The following is a 16,830-nucleotide window of genomic DNA, read 5'->3' on the forward strand; positions in this document are numbered from 1 at the left end:
CTTCTGGTGTGTCTGAAGACAGCTACCGTGTACTTACATGTAATAAATAAATAAATAAATCTTTAAAAAAAAAACAAATATAACCACAGTAAGTGAAAGACTGTAAATTCAAACACATTGACAAGTAAAAAGTCTTAAGTACTCCAGGCAGTGATGGCACACACATACACACACACCTTTAGTCTCAGTGCTTGGGGGACAGAGGCAGGTGGAGTTCTGTGAGTACAAGGCTAGCCTGGTCTACAGAGCGAATTCCAAGACAACCGGGGCTACAAAGAGAAACCGTCTCAGAAAAAAAAGAAAAGTCTAAGTAAATGGAAGAATATACCATGATCTGGATTGGGAAAATGGAATACTGCTAAAATGCTGACACTATCAAAATAATAAAGATTCAAGTAATCTCTGTCAAAATCCCTATAACATCTTTCCTAGAGCAATCCTAAAATTCACGTGGGAGACCTTTGAAAGCCAAAGCAGTGTCTGAGAAAGACGACGGAGTACGGAGGCGCGGACTCTATTTGAGCCTGTTATAAAACTAGAGTAATCGAAACAGTGACAGTCCCGAGGTAAGGACAGGCATGGGACATGGCTAAGAATGCAGGAGAGCCCAGAAACAAACTCGATTGTAGACATGGAGCTAATCAACAAGGCCAGTAGAACACGGTGAGGAAACAATGCCCTCCATTAAGTGGTGTGGCCTACAGAGGTCTCTTGGCTTCACAGTCAGGAGAAGCCAGCATCTGAGAGAAACAGGAGGAACTTCATGGCTTTTCCAGGCCTCGAGGGAACAAACTAGGGGAAGTCACATCCCTGCCTCCAGCTAAACTGTCTGTAGCTTAGGCCCTGGCCACCTACTCCTCCCCCTCCAGAGAACACAGGAGTCCATAGGCTTCCACAGAGAACCCTGGTGGCCATGTTCTAGGCTTCCATCTCCACCACAACCCAAGTTCTCAGTTGCCATCCGAGACCCTCTCGGGTCCATCCACAGCTCCTTTGCCTCTACTCCCAAGCTCCGGATGGCCATCTGGTCTAGCTGCTGGCAGCAGCCCACTCTCCTAGAAGTCCCGGTGTGGAAGGGGTTAAGAAGATGTGCCCATCCTTGCTGTTCTTCTCCCAGACCTGCCCCCCTTGCTCTCCCTATTGACTTCCTAGTCTACGTGGAGCAGTAATCCCTCTGTGTCCATAGCCTGCCATGTCTTACCTCCCTCAGAGCCCATTGGACACAACTTGTCGCTATCCTGCTTGCCGGCCTAAGCTATCACATACATTTCATTCTTGGCTCTTCTCACAAGGAACCCTCTGTCTTCAGTTCCCCCAATGATCTGGAGTCTACATGTTCTTGGAAGGTGGCAAAACTAATCACTTGCCACACCTCACATCTCGACGTCCTGCCTCCTTGCTTCAGCCTTATTCCCTGTGGGGCTCCAAGGTCTCAGATGAAAGACAAGGCACTTCTTACTCAGAGGGGGCTAGAGCAGCCAAGTCTAGCTCAAAGGAGAACCCAAAATTCCAGGTGAGCTCTGAGAAGAGGGTTCTGGGGAGGACAGATACTGGGCCCCACAGACGTTGGCCTAAGAACCTACCTGGGAGAGGGGAAGTAGGTCTCCAGGGAAAAAGCTCCTCCCTTCTTCCAATCCCCTCAGTAGAATCTCTAGGTGCCTCAGCCTCATAAAGTAAGTGAGCCTCTGCCCCCTTTGTCTTCCTTAGCTCACCAGCTCAGCTGACCCCCGAGTGGTCCAGGAACAGGAGCACATGAGCTGAAGCAAAGCCACTGGTGCCTGATCACTCACTATGTCCTTTACACATTCAAGTTCCCCAGAAACCATCAGGACATCAGCTTGGGAGCAGCCTGAAGACAGACCTGTATGTCAGGCAGCACTGAAAAAGCTGAGATTTGGCTCTGCTCTGCTCATAGAGATCTTCACTGCTTTCCCTGACCTCATGATGCCTGGCAGAGGCACGTGCACTCTTAAAGCACTGGACCCTGAACTGTATCCTGAGCCTCTCCTGCTCCAGCTCAGTGGGAACCCTCAGGAAACGCAGGTCCATCCAGGCTAGTGCGACTACCCAAAGGCTGCTGGCCTAAGTGGGTTACCTTGGGGAAGGGCCAACCCTAGAGCATGAGAAGGAAATACACCTCCCAGCAGGGATGGAATTTAGATTTAAGGTGGAGGCCCAGCAGATGAGTAGCTTAGGGCATGGGGCAGCTAGAGACTACCAGAGTCAGAACAGAGAAGCTGTTGTGGTTTGAGGCAGCTCCTGACCCTGCTGTCCCACTCCTGCCTTGGGACAGCATGGAAGGTTCAGTCAGTGGCCTCAATGCTATGCAGGAGGCACATAAGATATAAAAGGTGCTGGGGGCAGGAGCCACGGGGTTTGGACTTGCCCCTAGAGAGGGCTGGGTTGACGTTTCAATAGACAGCAGGTATCTAGTGGAGAAGACCCCTCCCTCCATCTGAGCATGTGCAAGCCTCTCCTACTTCTATATGTTCCTGAGTGACCCCGAAGCTCGGAAGGCCACCTGCCCCAGAATACCCACTATATCTACCGATTGCCCAATGGCACTGGAGCCAGCAGCCCTACTGTCGGGGAGGAGGGAGGAGGGAGGAGGCTCTGCTCTGAGCACCGGCTTTGGGTGTCACCTCCCTTCTCTGCAGTCAGGAGCAGCAGTGACATAGAAACACCTAATTTTTTTTTTCTCCTGTTCCTTAGCATGATAGTACAGGCCTCCGCCTGCACCGGAGTATAAGCCAACCTGATCCCACTGGGAAACTTAACTGATCTGCAGGAGTTACCAAGGCCCCGAGAAGATGGAGGGGCTGCTCCTGGAAAGAGAAAATTCCCAGCCCCATCTCAGCCCTGGCATCTCCTCTCTTCTTCCCAGAGACAACTTTCTGAGCTATGGGGGATTTTCTCCACTATATGCCCCAAGACCACAAAGCCCCTCCTTGCTCTAAGAGCAACGACACCTATGTCTGTGGTGCCCCACCTCAGTTCTTTCTACCATCACACAGCAAACATAGCTGAGTGTGCTGGACCGTGAGTCCCCAAGATACAGGGACAGGCCATCCCATGACCCAGAGGGCTCACAGCACAGTTGATCCAGAAGAGACCATGCAACTCTGAGGCTGCGGCTACCAGGAAAAGCGCAGACAGGGACCCAGTGAAAGCCACTGGGGCCAGGGGACGTTACAGAAAGTCACAAGGGGCCAGGGTGTCCGGGTGGGGCTAAAAGCAGGATGTGCTGCAATTCCCAGCAAGGCAAGGAGACCACTAGACCTCAGAGCAATAAGGCCAGGAGGGGTTGACAAGGACTGGACAGAGAAGCCAGGTACAATCTTGCAGGATGGTGAAGAGGGGAGCGACGGGGCTCCTCTGAACTTTGCTTTTGAGGCAGAGATAAGCAGGACTTCCATGGTAAGATGGGGTATGGAGGCCAGAGTGGAGCCTTCTACCAATCTCTTGTGACAAGAGGAAGCACAGCCTCACATCAAGCCCGGAGGTCTCAGCACTCCCAGGCTTCCCACTGTCCCTCACTGAAACCAATCAACGGCAAAGTCCCTACAAGATCATTGAGTTTGATGACCAAACCTACACTCTATCTGAAAGGGTTTCAGGGAGAGAAGAGTTGGTCTGTCCATCAGACAGGGAAATGTGTCACAACCTGACAGGTTGGGGCCACAGAGCTTAGGAGTCCGCTGCAGCACACAGGGAGAGACATGAATACCGGCCTTCCACCTTGGGGAAGACCCAGGACCTTTCAGTTCTAGGCTGATGATGTAACCGTGGGTCCATCAAACAGTAACAAATATCTGTGGATATCTGTTACCCCTGTTTGCAGTCCCATCTGGAGACTGCTCCCTCAACCTGTTAGGGCAGACGCATCTGGCAGCATCATAGTGTGTTTGGTGTGGTACAGCTCGGACTGTAAGAAGCTACTTCACAGGTGAGACAGAAAAGGGAGTCACTGCCACAGAGGTCTCCACATCAGAGGGTGTGAGAAAGAAAGCGAAAGAATGTAAACACAGGAACCAACATGGACGGATGCCACACCACGTCACTTTGTGGCTCTCACTTCCGAGAGCACACTTCAGAACATGAGGAAGGCTTCCTGGAAACCAACGGGTAAAAATCCAAAGAGTATACATGTGTATGTGACCCTTCACAGACTGAAAGACAAAACGGCCTGAGTAACAGTGCTCTGGCCACCGCCCCCCCCCCCAAGTGTAGTAACATTAGTCATACGCTGATTTCAAAAATGGTGGGACCACACACTAGAAAATAAGCTTTAGGTCACATTAAGGCCTGCCACACTGTCCGAGGCAGAAATCAGTGGAGAGGTGTATGTGCGCCTGTGTGCGAGGTTTCTCAGAGTGCTGTATGCATGTGTGATTAAAATCTAAATATAGCCCCCAAACTGTTCAGAATGAACATGGAGATGATTAACATGATTGTGACTATTGTCTCTTTTGAAAAACTGCTCAGTGGTTGAAATCACAGGCTGTTCATCTTGGGGACTCAGGTTCAATTCCCAGCAGCCATATAGCAGCTCACAACCGTCTGAAACTCCTGTTCCAGGAGACTAGGTGCCCTCTTCTGACCTCCATAGGCATCAGCCATGCATGTGGAATATGGATATATAATATATATGTAAAACATTCATCTAAATATTTTAAAAATAGAGTGAAACACAGTAAGGTTTTCATTTGGAGGCCATGTTGTAGGACAGATACAAATATAAGGTGTCCGTGGCCTTGTTTGGAGCAGGGGGTGCCCTCACTCTTTGGTATATGCATATATAAACCTCTGGCTAATTCCTGCCTGTCTGGAGAGGTGCGGTGTCCATTTGAAAGGACAGGCAGCATGACAATGGCCCTTCTGGTATCGGGGTAACACATTTGCATTCACCTGCTTTTGCGTTCTGTGTGGATGTGTGATAGATGGAATGGAAGTGTATGAGACGCCCCCAGCTGCTAACATGGGTAGCAGCACCCCAGCTCCTAAGCCCCCACTAGCACTGGCCCTCTAGAACAAGGAGCCGCGTACACGATCCACAGTGACAAGTGACCGGTGCTACGGGACAAAGCTCCAGTGACCGCCTGTCAGGAGCCCCTCTTGGAAAGCCACCTTTGGCTGAGTTCCACAAAGGGACAGCTTCTTCCCCTATCCACATACAAAAGCCTTGCTGCTTGCCACCTCTGTCAACCTCCACCTTGCAGAGAAAATCAAAAGCTAGGCGGCAATATTGCTGTGCTGCTGCTGGGAGAGCAGCTGCACTGCCAAGGTCTCCCTGAGTCCCCGAAGGCTATATAGTCCCTCTCCCGACTTGTCCTCAGTCCTGCATCTATCCACCCCAGACACCCTTAGGCCTATCATCCTTCAGGCAAATGTCAGCTGCTGTGATCCTTACTACCTGCCTTCCCCTTCTCTCAAGGAGAAAGCTGGTTCTTGGGGACAGACTTGCCAGCCTTGGCCATACTACCTTGCTCCATCCCTGTCCCTTTATCCTCATCTGTCCCTGTGATCCCACCTCCACTGTGGCCCCAGAAGATGCCCAGCACATGGCAGACTCTCAGCTGATGTGCTGTAAGAGCACCCGGCCTCCCCCCCGACCCCCGCCATCCCCACCAAGTTAGAGTCCACGGGAGGAATCTTGACAGCAGAGAATGGATCTTCCCTTGGGGAATGCCTGCAACTGGGAAAGTCAGTGCCAGCATGAGCCAGGAGCCTGCCAGTGTCCTGCAGTCAGTTCTCAAACAGGGGCCCTTGGCCTGCCCATCTACCAGTCCTTCTACAGAGCACGGCACAGCCTAGGCCCTAGGAGACACCATCGATATGGGCTTGACTAGTGTGGGCAAGGATTCTGGGACTTGGGCCAGGTAATGGCAGAGCAGGGCATAGACTTGAGAACACACTGTAGGTCACTTTATTGCCAGGGTAGGAGGATGAGACTGCTGTGAAATGCAGCTGTCTTCCTGAAGACACGTCTTGCATCAGGCCACCACAGGCTGCAACCCTGGGCTGCTCTCCAGGCTCAGCACAAAGCATTGTTCCCTCACTAAGATTCTGCCACCCTCCAAGGTGAACCATCCAAGTGGGATACTGGGTAGATAAGAGAAGGCATGGGGAGGAGTATGGAGGCCCAACTGTTGGGCCTGAGCAAGAGACTCAAGACATGGATAAGCCTGGACCATCCCTAGGAGGTCAGGCCCAGGAGCAGTAACCACTGAGCCTCTAGACCAAAATACCACTCTCCCTGCCCCCGCCCCATGCTACAGGGAGTAAGGGGAGCCCCTACCTCACTTGGTTATGGTCTGCAAGCAACCCTTCCTGTGCTTGTCTCAGTGTTTGCAAATGCTGCCTGCAGCAAGAGGAAGTGTCTACCATGGTCACCTTTCAAAGACAACTCCCCAGTCCCTTCCCAGAGCTGACTCTCTCTCTCTCTCTCTCTCTCTCTCTCTCTCTCTCTCTCTCTCCCTCCCTCCTCTCTCTCTCTCTCTCTCTCTCTCTCTCTCTCTCTCTCACACACACACACACACACACACACACACACCCATACAGTCCCGGCTGTAAGTTCTGGGAGAACATCATAAAGCTGAAGGGCTTGCAAGGGAGATGGTGATTCTCACCCTGCCCCGCTCCCCGGCATCCTTGTTCTGGGAGGCATCTAGGCTCCTCACCAGCCCATCCCAACATGGCACCCAACATGGCATCCAACATGGCACCCAACATGGCACCCAACCTACTCATAGCCATGATGTCATTGCAGTCCTTTTTGTGGAACTCAATCCAGGCCTTGGTCTTGCAGTACTTGCTACAGGTCAGGATCCCATAGCAGCGGGGACAGGGTGAGAGGCGGACCCCGATGGAGCGACCACACTGGTAGCAAAACTTGTAAAAGGGAAGGCTGTAAACAGAATCCCAACGTCAGGTCTGTGTCCCCCTGAGCTCCTGAGACACTCACGCCCACTCGTGACTGCCAGGGCAGTCACCACATAGCAACAGAAAGCTTGCTATCTCCACCCAGGCGGGTCTGCCCATGGTTATTCTGAACGGTTAATGCACACTGAGCTTTTGAGCCCACCACAGGTTCCATAAAGGCTATTCAAGCAACAATCCAACATGGCATCTGGGGCAGCTTACAACCCCAAAGAAACGAGCTGTGAGTACCTCTGCGGAGATGGATCAGCTACCTGAACTCAGACCTCAGAGCTTGGGGTGACACTCAAAAGGCCAACCTCCCCCATTTCCAGAGGAGATGCTCCCCACCATCACCCTCTCTCTCCCTGCCCTGTCCTTCCCAGAGGGCACGTGGGTGACTACAGAGACTCCCCTGCAAGAGGATGGCAGGGACTTCCTGGAAAACCAGTGGGTGAGCTAGGCTGTGCTCCGCCCCGGGAGGTGGCCACCCTCCTGACCATGTGGAGCTCAACTGTGTCCCACCCAGGTGACAGCCACATAACCCAGCTCAACTGAGTGTGTCCTGAGACTCCAACTGTGAGTCTCGTGCTGGTGGGAGCCTGCACCTGTGAGCTGAGATGCCTGGAGAGAGAGAGAGAGAGAGAGAGAGAGAGAGAGAGAGAGAGAGAGAGAGAGAGAGAGAGAGAGAAGGTGGCCCTGCAGGGGCAGTAGGGCCAGAGGCCACAGCACTCACGTCTGCTTCTCCATGGATGGGGATTTAGCGGGGCTGGAACTTCTCTTCTTCATCCTGTGGCAGGGAGCCAGCTCTGCTGCAGAGAGAGACGAAGAGGTGCATGGTCATCGGGGGAGTGTGGCAGGTCAGCCAGGGGCCAACCCATGGCCATCACGTTCCTGCACAGGCCCACCTGCTGCCCTGCGTCTCACCTTCACCACCCACTGCCATTCAGGATTCGCCTTGCCGTGCTGCTAGAGACTACCAGGTAGCCTCACCCAGCTCACGGCTTTTCTGAAGGGGTTGCCCTGATAGCCTCCTGCTTTTCTCTGAAGTCCCGCTTATGTTTCCTTGCCCTTCCTCAGAAGCCAGTTGCTTCTTGCTTAGGAACCAAAGTGTGCCTGGTCTACAGTGGTGGCTGACCTCATCAGCTTGGTGGGAATTCAACATCGCCTACAAGACAAACCTCTGAGCATGTCACTGAGGGCATTTCTAGACAGGCTTAAATGACATGGCTCCAGAAATGCGTGGCACCGCTCCATGGGGTAGGGCCCCAGAGTAAATAAAGAGATAGGAGCTGAGCCCCAGTATTCCTCTTTCTCTGCTCCTGGACTGAGGACATAAGGTGAAGGGCACCTCGTGCTCCTCCAGTCTCCATGACTTCCCCTTTTGAACTGTAAACCAAAATGACCGTTCCCTTAAGTTTTCGTGTATTAGGTGTTTTGCCATTGTAACAAGAAAAGAAGCCAAGCCAGAAAACTGGTGTGGAGAGGGGAGGCTGTTGCTGTGGTAGATCTGGTCTTGTGGGCGAACTGGCGTGTGGGAGGGATGTTGAAGAGTCAGGAGCTGCAGGATGGTCAAGTCCTAGACCGCTGTAAAGAGAGCTCACTGGGCAACTCTGGTGGGAGCTTGGAAAACTAGAGTGAGGACCTAAAGAAACACGGACAGTGGGGGCTCCATTCAGGATGTTTCTGAGAGGATATAGACTCTTTGGGACTTGGACTAGAGCCCATTCGGGTTATGTTCTGGCAAAGAATCTGGCTTCGTTCCACCCATGTCTTCAGAAAGTGGGGCAGGCTGAATTCCAAACATAGCGACTTCTTTTTTTTTTTTTATTTTTAATCCCCCCCCAAACATAGCGACTTCTTTGGCAGAAGACTCAGGTGGTGGCGGGGTCTCTGCTCACTGTTGTTATGCAGAGCAGTGATGAAAGGGGGCAGAGAGCTTAGCGTGGAGAGCAGAGCTGGTACCAGAGAGACTAAGTGTGCTGCAGCAGACCTGGAGGGTGGGGCTATCCAAAGCTCCTAGGAGTTCATGTCATTCCAAAAAATCCATATGTGATTAGCTGTAGGATTTGACGTTTGTTTTGTTGACATCTGGTCTCGCTTTAGTCTGATCTTCTCTTGCTGTCTTAGTTACTTCTCTACTGCTGTGGTAAGGCACCGTAACCAAGGCAACTTATTGAACAATATTTTATCTGGGGCTCATGGTTTCAGAGAGTTAGAGTCCATGGCCATCATAGCAGAAAATATGGCATCAGGCAGACAGACATGGCTGGTGGAGCAGCAGCTGAGAGCTTATATCTTGAACCATGAGCCTGAGACACAGAGAGATAACTGGGAAGGGCGTGGACTTTTGAAAGCCTCAAAGCCTGCCCCAGTGCCACACTTCCTCTGACAAGGCCACAACCTCTAATCTTTCCCAAATGGTTTCATCAGCTGGGGACCAAGCATTCAAACACATGAGCCTATGGGGGCCATATCACTCAAAGCTCCATGCTGTCTTCTGTCTGCCCTTTTAGAATGGGAATGCTCTCCCTATCCATTATGAGATGAGAATGAGGCTCTTGGGACGAGTAGAATGCTATGATTTAAAAGCAATGTATGGACCAGCGAGACGGCTCATCAGGTAGAGCACTCTCCACCAAGCCTAACGACCTGAGCTCAGTCTCTGGTACCAACTTGGTAAAAGGAGAGAACAGACTCTCCGTTCTTGCAAATTGTCTTGACCCCCACATATGTGGCAAAGTTGACATTCACCCCCCCACACACACACACACAACTAAATTAAAAGTAATAAAAAGTAAAAGGGGTCAAGGTGACACATGATTGTCACAAGATTGACACAAGTAGACTCCTGATTGTTAATCTTGATTGGCAGGCAGCGGGATTTAGAATCGCCCAAGATTCTACGGTCAGAGAGTTTAGCAGACATCAGAAGACCAGTCCCCGCTTTGATATGGGTGGAGCCATCCCCTGGGCTGAGGTCCATGAATGAATAAAGAGGAGAAAGCAAGTTAGAATGCCAACAGTAATCTCGCTCTGCTTCCGGACTGCAGATGCGTTGTGACCACATTCTGGCCGCCATGCCTTCCCATCACAATGGACCATATTCCCTTTTTAAACTATGAATCAGATTAACCCCTTCCTCCCTTGAGTTGCTTTTGTCAGGCTTTTGGTCACAGCAATGAGGAGAGTAACTGGACTACTTTCCCTTGCTTCTAGTACTGTGCCCTTGAGAGGTGCAGCCTTAAGACTTCTACGGTCAGTCACCACAGTTGAGCAGGGCTCTTCCCTGACCACACTTGGCTGTTTAGTTCTCTGGATTGCTGATTGGTTTCCAACAGTACACCGTCCTGGCAGGACTTGCTCAAAGACTGACACCATAACCAGGTCAGGGATCGCCGCACAGATAGCGTGACGTCAGTGGCGCAGGTTCATGCTTTCCAGCCACTTCCCTGCTGCTCTCTAGCAGCTAGCCACAGTCCGTCAAGCTTGTCCCTCCAGCAGGGTCCCGCTGTCTTCACAACAGTCCTCAAACCTCCACTGGCTCAGATGACACCATCAGGCCACACTCACTTAGGAGTTCCATCCTTAGGAGAGACTTAGGGCTCTCTGCTACACTGGCTGTTCCTCCGAGCAGTTATGAGGTGTGGTCCAGTAGCTGGGAATAGAAACAATGGCACACTTCTCTACCTTAGGAGCTGAGTACCCAGGGCAGAGTCAGAGGTCTTCTCGGCTTGCCTCCTGGCATGGAATCCTGCCCTACCAGCAGGTGGTCAGGGCCCTGGGATCCTTGTCCGCACTGAAACTGAGGCTGTACCTCTGTCCTGCAATGGAAGCTAATGCAACAGAAGAGTCTATCTGCCTGCCACAAGAAAATGCACTCAGCCTAGAGCTTAGACATTGAAGTGGACAGCTAGAGACAACGTGAGGATTGCAGTCCCCCATGCTCTCTGGAAAGAAGGCCTCTTGTTGGGGCTTTCTTGGCTGGCCCAGCCCGGAAGTGGATGTCCTGCCTTCCCGAGTCGGCAACAAGAGGAGAGGAGGCAAGCCTCAGTTTAACATTCAGTGCTACGGCCTGTTTGCATGGAGCTTAACAGAGTTTGTTAATTAGTCATTCCTTTACGCCTTGCTCAATCTTTGGATCACTTGCATAAACCTTAAATAGTGGGGTGGTGTTGCATTTTTGTTTTGTTTGGGGGAATTTTTTTTTTGTTTGATTGTTTGGGGTCAGCAGACAATACTAGGCAGGTGCTATAGCTCTGTTATTTTATGAGAGCTAAATCTATCATGTAAGAAGAGGATGAGGAGGAGTAGGAGGAGGAACTGTATCCTTGTAGCACAGTTGTCTTCCTTAGTTAGGAGTAATTTCTCCTTGGCTCAGAGGTCTGAAAGAGAGCACTGGCTTCTCTTCCAGAGTTCAGTTGCCAGTATCCACATGGCAGTTCTAGGCCCAAGGGAACCGCCACCCTCTTCTGGCCACTCTGAGCACCAGGTACATAAGTGGTGCACGTACAATGCGGGCAAGCAAAACAGTCATACACATCAAAAGCTTTAAAGAGAGTTTGTTAACAGAAGAGTCGTGTCTGATGAGAAGTCAAGTATCGGTACTCACTTGAGAGTACGAAGCCATTTATGTTCTGATTTTCTTCTGGCCTTTGGGTTTCTGACATTTCTTTATAAACTGTTATCCCTTTGAACTTAGATTTCCTGGGATTTACCCTCTAGACTGGATGATTAGCACTTTCAGTGCTGGCCTGGTTGCTCCACTTGTTTCAGAAGTGTGCCTGGACCTTAAGATTGCCTGTCAGAGTGAGTGAATCACTCTGCAGCTATTTGAGGGGAAAGTCCCCAAGGCCAGTGCTGAGGCTTGCTTTGAACTCAGGGCTCTCCTGTGCACTTATTTCTCCCTAGTTCTCTTGAGTAGGAAGCCATCCTATAGGTCAGCCCAAGGCACCAGTGGATGGGTACCCACGTGCATCTCACTGCCTGGCCTGGTCCATGTGCTATTGAAAATGACTCTGTTTCTTTGCTGAAGCATACGCTTTGCAGCACGGTGCCAAGGCTCTGGAAACAGAGTGAGGAAGGGCAAACCTCTCCAGGAGTGACATCCCCACTCCAGCTTCTCCTTGGTGATGGGAAGGAGAGTTTGTATGGCCAGGACTTCTCAGATGGGCCCCCCCCCATAAGCTGCTGTGGGAATCAGGAGCCCAGCATTCTTAGTGGTATCCTACCCGAGGCATCACCTGCCTCCCACAGTGGGATCCAAACAGGCATAAAGGCATCACCTTCCAGTCACAGCAGCCAGAACTCAGCCTCCACACCAAATAAGACAGCTGCTCCTGTCAGAGTATGTTACTGTGTGTGGGCGGAGACAAAGGTACAGAGTAATCCATGGTTGTGCGTGTGTGCGTGTGTGTGTGTGTGTGTGTGTGTGTGTGTGTGTGTGTGTGTGTGTGTGCACCATGTAGGTTCTGGGCGTGAATGTGGAGTGCTAATATGCTTAAGGGTGGGAATGTGAGTAGAGTGTGGAGGAGGGTGCTAGCGTGTAATCCAGTGTGTGAGAATGAGCGTATAGACGGCTATGTGCAAGCATGGGCATGTAACCGGAAACTATATGTAGAGAACAGGGGTAGGTGGGTGTGAGTGCGGGTGTGGGGAGGATAGGTGTGTGTAGGGGGTCTGAGATATTGGGGTGTGAGTATGAAGTTGGGTAGACATGTGTGTATGCAGCAAAGCCAATGCGGTTACTGTGTTGCGGAAAGAGCGGATAGTGTGTAATTGTGGTTGGATTTGTGGCTGTGAGGAGGAGGTAGAGGTTGGTACATAGGGAAGGGACGGGTGTGGATAAGTGAACCCTACATGTTTTGGTGGTGGGTATTGGAGTGCATATGGGTATCATCTGGGGTATGTGGAAGTAGGATGCACGGTGCAGGCCACACCCCTGACACAGGATTCTCCCATATTGGCATTTCATATGGGTGGATGGGTGTGTGCTGGGCACAGTGTGAGCGGGGACATCTCTGGGCACAAGGATGTAATGCAGGTTGAAAACTGGGATGCCGTGAGAAAGGGGCGGGCAGGGGACATATGTGGGGACTTTTGTTGGTATAGGGAGGGTTGCAGTTTGGCGAGACTGAGAGAGTGAGACCATTGGAGCCATTGTCAGTCGGGGAGGATACGGTCAGATGTGGGTGAGCAGATGTAGGTCTGGCAAAATGAGGGCGCTGGGTAAGAACAGAGCTACGGGATGCACCCTGATGAGTCTCACCCACCTCTCTTGCTCAGGTACAGGGCCTTAACGTCCAGCCGGCTTTCCTTGTTGAGGACGGCAAGCCGCAGTTGCAAACCCAAGTATTCTAGCAGCCTTTTCCGGGCAATGAATATCTCTCGCTCTGCTGGCATCAGAGCATGAAAGGGACAGTGGGCGATCTTCCGGTCCTGTGACAGAGCACAGGGTCGCTATGAAGCCTTGGGGCTGTCATTCACCAGACAACCACAGGCAGTGGTCACTGAGGACTTCTGGCCAGCCCAGCCCATACTACAGAGCGACTGGGTAGGCAGGTAGCCTCTCGGTCCTCCAAAAGGTGACCATCTCCAAAGGATGCAGAAGGACACTTGCACACAGGTGCCCAAAGCACATGTTGGCCATCATGAGGTCTTCTGCCCTGGAAGACCAGGCTCAGCTGTGGGCTCCTAGTTTTGTCTAAGAGAAGCCAGGTCTCAAAGGGGTTCTGCTCAGAACAAAGTCATACCTGGTAGAACTTGAAGTAGCCATAATCAACTGCTGTGCCCACGGCTGTCCTTTCACCTTGCACAATTGTCACAGGTTTCAGGACATCCGCCCCGTAGCTAATGAGCCGGTCAATCTGAAGGATATACAATCTGTCAAGTACACAAGGCCACTGGAGGCTGATAGAAGCCATCGTCAGCACAGGGCTGTGCAGGGCAGCACACGATGTGACCACATCATGAGGTACATGGCTCCCAGTTCCTGTGGGCACACTTGACAGCTGAAAGGCAGCCAAAGGCCACTACCCAGCAGGAGAATACAGTTTCCCAGAAGGCGGCCATCCCCAATGTGTGTGGAAAAAGTCAGAGGCACATAGGGTAGACAGGCTTGGCCTCATCCTGAGATGCTACTCCCTGGAGAGCCCTCTCTGATTCCATTCGTGGCAGCATCAAAAATCCTGATGGCTAAGCCATAGGGACACCCTCTTGCTCACTGAGGGATGAGTGGATAGACAGAGGGTGGCACACACAGTAGAGTGTCAGTCAACCTTCGAAAGCCATAGCCAGCTCACCCAGCTGAGCGGCGCCTTCTGCCAGTGCTCCAGGTGGTACAACTGCTCCTGTGTAACCTCCTGGAACCCTCGCAGAGCCACTGTGTAACCTGTACATTTAACTGTGCGAGGTGCAGCCTGGGGGTTGTCAGAGTTCACAGCGAGGACTAGAGTCCAGTAAAAGGGACCCTGACAGCTGTCGTTGACTACCAAGAAAGATCAGAAGGGGGTGATGAGTAGAGGCTTGTGGAACAGATGTGGCTTTTGCTCGATAAATTCCATCTGGGTGCGGTGGTGGGCAGCTGTAATCCAGCAGTTAGGAGGCCGAGGCAAAAGATTATAAGTTTGAAGCTGGGCAGGGCTACAGAATAAGACCATGTCTCGCTGGGAAAAACAAACGACCCTAAATGAATGCAAGCAGGCCTTGTGGTAAGGTACAAATGTACTGTCTGCTTTCTTGGCATAGTTCGCTAACAGGGGTCATGAACCCTGGGTTTCAGGAAACCTGCAAGGCACACGCAGAGCCTCTAGGTCCAGACACTGTCAATACCTTGACACTATCTCATTTCCCAAGTGTTTTGGGGGTAAGGGGTTGTGCTTTATGTTGTGTCCTTTCAGCAACTTTGTCACAACATGAACTTAGGACGGCCCAGCCTACCCCACCCTGAAGCCAGCAGGCACTCTCCACCCACTACCTCTCCCCCAGCATCCTCCCATGCCTCCCCTCACCAGGGCGATCTTATTGTCGGTGCTCCTCTGTTGCTCGTAGAACAGGTCACACACAACACACAGGGCAGTGCCCAAGCCTTTGGTCAGAGGCAAGTTGGGGTCAGCTCCCTGGGCTAGGAGCTCCTTCACAACCTGGGCAACGCAGACAAACTCCTCAGCGGCCATGATCCTGGGTACTATCTGCAGCTCCCACCCACGAGGGATGTGATGGGTAGGAAGGACATGGATGAGCTCCTTAGGGAGAAGTTGCCGTTCTACCCAGGGCCTGGGTCTGACACTATTTTGGTGCACATAGCAATGTACCCACTCTGCTGGGTACTGCTCCTACCTCACTTTATAGCCTGGGAAAGAGTGCAGCTCTGGGCCCCATACTCACCCCGGGCCTGGAGTCCACCTGTGTGCCCCCTTTGGCCGCTCCTCCCCAACTCTCCTTTTTCTTAACAACATTCATCAGTATCTAAAACCGTGCTGCCTGCTGCTGTAGGGCCTGACTCCCCCAGCTACAGTGTATGGGGGTGGGGAGATGCTCAAATCAGAGAAGATTTAAAACCTGCTGCTCACAGTGGCGCCTGCCTTCCCACAGAAGGTGCTCAGTACACACACGTTAAATGAAAGGAAGGATGGGTGAGAGGCTGGAATGGGTAGGCCACTGGTAGTCTGGATGGATGTGCATGTGGGCCGGTGAGAGAGAGAGGGCTGGGTAGCTCTCTAGCTAGATTGACAGGTAGGTGGCCAGATGGGTTAGTGAGTGGGAGATTGGATAGATGAACCAGTGGGTGGAGATATGACACAGCAAACCCAGTGGTGGATTAGAGGAAGGGGATCAGAGGTGGCAGAAATAGCACAGTTGCCTGGTGCCCGTGTATGCAGGAGCTGTGGGTATAGGGGCCTGAGGCAGGACTTGGGTGTTCAGGTGCAGAAAAGTCAGATTCATGGGTGCACATGGGCTCACCAGGTCATTCCCACTGGCAATGGACAGGGAGAGTGGGGAGTGGCCACTCCACAGCGTGTTTGGATTCGCTCTATGGGACAGAAGGAGCCGCACGATATCCCTGGCACACTGCAGGAAGAAGGCAGAAGTACATGAAGTCAGAGGCGCCACCCCGGTCTCCCGTACGTGCTGCCAATAACAGTCAGCACCTTTAAAGCCAACACTCAACTGCCTGATCCTTCCACCAGCACCACCTAAGCAAAAACTCCAAACAGGGGCATGAGGCGGGGAGACAGAAGAGCTTCCGTCAGATTCCAAACATTCATTTCCAGGAAGGGAACAGGAAAGGTGCTGTGTGTGCTTTCAAAGGACGGAGGACAGTGACATTAACATGACCACACAGAAGGCCCTGATCTTTGACAGGGATGATGAAGGGAAGTTCCTTCAGCCGAGATTACTTGTGAGCCTCTCTCCCTGGCCCTGCTGGTGGCCAGTGGTCTCTATTCCCACTGCCGCCAGGACTCCTCTCCAGCTGCCCTGCACGCTCTGTTGACACTGAACCCTGGGGACATGGCAAACCCTAAGAGCTGGGACCAATCTCCTTCCCTAGCTCCTTCCCCCGCAGCCTTAGCAACCAGGCTGATGAGATGCCAGAAATCCATGGAGGAGTTCTTAGAAATTATGGAGGAAGAGCCCTGGATCCCAAGCATGTCAGACCCAAGCCCAAAAAAAAAAAAAAAAAAAAAAGATTTCACGTGGTTCCTGGGCCAAACAAGATGTGGGTCCATGCTTGGCTGGAGAGCTTGTCAGTGCGGGAGTGCTCATGGGCCCTTTTCATAGTTTCCATTCACGATCCTACAGAGCTCAACCCCACTTGGAAAGCCCACCACAGCCGCTTCAGAAACACTGGCCCAGATGTGGCAGCCAGGACTCCCACCTTGAGAAGCCAATGTGACAAGGAAGGGCCACTCA

The 16,830-nt window shown here is 51.9% G+C and overlaps 1 protein-coding gene and 1 long non-coding RNA gene across 21 annotated transcripts in view; one reads left to right on the plus strand and one right to left on the minus strand.

Moving 5' to 3' along the window:
* The window catches only part of Ankmy1 (ankyrin repeat and MYND domain containing 1), a 54,184-nt gene that overhangs the window by 6,468 nt on the left and 30,886 nt on the right, over positions 1-16,830 (minus strand). For 7 of the 17 annotated variants that reach the window (XM_087567645.1, XM_087567653.1, XM_087567654.1 and 4 more), the window contains 6 exons: positions 15,880-15,987; positions 14,928-15,059; positions 13,671-13,784; positions 13,191-13,356; positions 7,655-7,730; positions 6,747-6,907 (listed from right to left, as the gene is read on the minus strand). In XM_087567645.1, the coding sequence (XP_087423771.1) occupies positions 6,747-6,907; positions 7,655-7,730; positions 13,191-13,356; positions 13,671-13,784; positions 14,928-15,059; positions 15,880-15,987 (757 nt within the window). 17 annotated transcript variants of the gene reach the window in all.
* LOC120094747 (uncharacterized) lies at positions 661-4,451 on the plus strand. 4 transcript variants are annotated; one of them, XR_015629751.1, is made up of 3 exons: positions 661-1,513; positions 1,708-1,957; positions 2,713-4,451. It is a non-coding gene; the product is annotated as an uncharacterized LOC120094747 (long non-coding RNA). The 4 variants fall into 4 exon arrangements; XR_015629750.1 differs by having other exon boundaries at positions 666-1,513; positions 1,708-2,043; XR_015629752.1 differs by having other exon boundaries at positions 694-1,513; positions 1,708-2,053.

Source organism: Rattus norvegicus, chromosome 9 (assembly GCF_021556685.1).
Source record: "Rattus norvegicus strain SHRSP/BbbUtx chromosome 9, alternate assembly SHRSP_T2T, whole genome shotgun sequence".
Taxonomy (NCBI): domain Eukaryota; kingdom Metazoa; phylum Chordata; class Mammalia; order Rodentia; family Muridae; genus Rattus; species Rattus norvegicus.